Source organism: Haplochromis burtoni, unplaced genomic scaffold (genome assembly GCF_018398535.1).
Source record: "Haplochromis burtoni strain Fernald_Lab_line unplaced genomic scaffold, NCSU_Asbu1 Contig_1117, whole genome shotgun sequence".
Taxonomy (NCBI): domain Eukaryota; kingdom Metazoa; phylum Chordata; class Actinopteri; order Cichliformes; family Cichlidae; genus Haplochromis; species Haplochromis burtoni.
Genome location: NW_024583478.1, coordinates 50484 through 52831, shown reverse-complemented (window position 1 = coordinate 52831; position 2348 = coordinate 50484). Strand labels below are relative to the sequence as shown.

The 2348-nt window shown below is 35.6% G+C and overlaps 1 protein-coding gene across 1 annotated transcript in view; it reads right to left on the bottom strand.

The window, feature by feature from the left end:
- The window catches only part of mmp25b (matrix metallopeptidase 25b), a gene marked incomplete in the record, with an annotated part of 12295 nt that overhangs the window by 7592 nt on the left and 2355 nt on the right, over window positions 1–2348 (bottom strand). The window contains 1 exon segment of the mRNA XM_042216562.1: window positions 124–268. Within this exon segment, the coding sequence (XP_042072496.1) occupies window positions 124–268 (145 nt within the window).

Below are 2348 nucleotides of genomic sequence, written 5' to 3'. Positions count from 1 at the left end.
TGACTAGCTTGTTGGCCATGACAACTTATGGGGTAAAAAACATGTCAAGTGTTCCTGGGATATTCCCATGATTCATACACATATGATAAAACCACAATGTCACAATCATCACACGAAACCAACCTCCATGTGAGATCTGTCTTATCCCACTTTAGGCCTGATAGTGCATATCTTTTCCTCCTCCTTCGCCTCCTCAGTATGTCGTCTCTTCCGACAATATCAGGAAGAGAGCATCGTGGTTTAGACATTAGTTTGAGCGTTTCCGGGTCTGGAAGAGAAGATGATTAAATATCATGTGTTGAAATGAAAGAAGGTGTTGCAAGAACTGCAAGGCCTCATGTGACCCCTGTCTAGAAAAAAAATGTACAGTGTTGTGCAAAAGTCTTGAGCCATCACTAATTATATTGCATTTTTCCTGTGAAAATGGGAAGAAGGAAATTGCTGAAATGTGCAAATATACACTACCAGTAAAATGTTTTGGAAACATTTTCTCGTTTAATGTTTTTTCTTTATATTGATGACTATTTACATTGTATATTCTCACTGAAGGCATCAAAACTATGAATGAACACATTTGGAATTATGTAGCAAACCAAAAAATGTGAAATAATTAAAAACGTGCTTTATAGTTTACATTCTTCAAAATAGCCACCCTTTGATTTAATTACTGCTTTGCACACTCTTGGTATTCTCTTGATGAGCTTCATGAGGTTGTCAGCTGAAATGGATTTCTCTTTACTTAGCTGATTGGTTCTTGCCATAATATGAATTAACAGTTGTAAAAATAGGGCTGTTAGCTGTGTACCAACCTGACTTCTGCACAACACCACTGATGGCCCCAACCCCATTAAGAAGGCAAGAATTTCCACAAATGACAAGTCACACCTGTGAAGTGAAAACCATTTCAGGTGACTACATCATGAAGCTCACTGAGGGAAGGCCAAGGGTTTGCAGCGCTGTTAACAAAGCAAAGTGTGGCTACTTTCTGGAATCTAAAACATGAGACATACTTTATCAATTTTTTCCTTGCTACATAGTTCCACATATCTTGCTTTGTATATTTGATGTCTTCAGTATGTATCTACGATGTAGAAAGTAGTAAAAATAAAGAAAAGCCATTAAATGAGAAGGCATGTCCAAAGTTTTGACTGGTAGTGTATATGGAAATACAATGTCATCAACATAGCCCGAACTCTTTTTTTTAGGGACGTTTTCTTGTCATTTGCAGTTGTTATTTCTTGATATGTCAAGCTTTCAGCTAATACCTTTTCGGGAATAACCTTGGTGCAAAAAACTACCTAATGCCTGTGAATGTCAATGACAATGTGTTTTTGCAATGACCTGCAGGTAATAAAGTGTATTAAAAGGGTTCAAACCGATTCATTTGTTGGATTTGGTGCCTTTTTTTCTGCTTGATGGATGGGAGCAGCTACAATGTTTGCTTTCCTTAACATTTATGAACCGCTTTATTTATTTATTTAGTTATTTTATTATTTATATTTTTTATTAGTTTTTCTGTTTTCACAAATAGTACATAATTACATAACATAACTAAGTATACAATCAATTCAGAACCAAAAATAAATAAATAAATAAATAAACAAAAACAAATGAACAAAAAAAAACAAATAGACTGATAACTAAGCACAGAACACCAGCTCAGTTCCATCTAAAAAATAAATAAACAAATAAAGAGAAAATACAATACAATACAATACCTGTGGTCCCAGTAGTACTTTGCAGTTTGAACACTCAAGAGAATCCTTGTAACATAATATTAGAAACATCAGGTTCCACATAATTCAAGTATGGTTCCCACACCTTAAAGAATTGATCTGTTTTTGAGTGCAGTATACATGTAAGATATTCCAATGGCACTAGATCCAACACTACTCTTTGCCAACCTTTAATAGTTGGTGCTTTTTCATAAATCCATTGGAGTAGTATATTCTTCCTTGCCGCATAGGTGAGAACACAGTACAATCTCCTATTATTCTTGGATATTAATCGCCGGCTGGGGAGGCCCAGTATGATAGACAGAGGGTCCAATTCACAACCGAAAATCGTCTCCATTTCAGATAACCAATATTCTTGCAATTTCAAACATGACCAGAAGCTGTGAGTTAGGGTACCAATTTCTGTTTTACATTTGAGGCACATGGGTGAAAGGGTAGGATTATATTGATGATGTCTGCGAGATATGGATATATGCATTCTGTGTATGATTTTTAACTGTATTGCTTTGGTACGATTACAAACTGAGATTGATTTGGCATAACTCCAGACATCTTTCCATTCTTCATCATCAATTGCTATACCTAACTCCTTTTCCCATGTGCCTTTAAGCC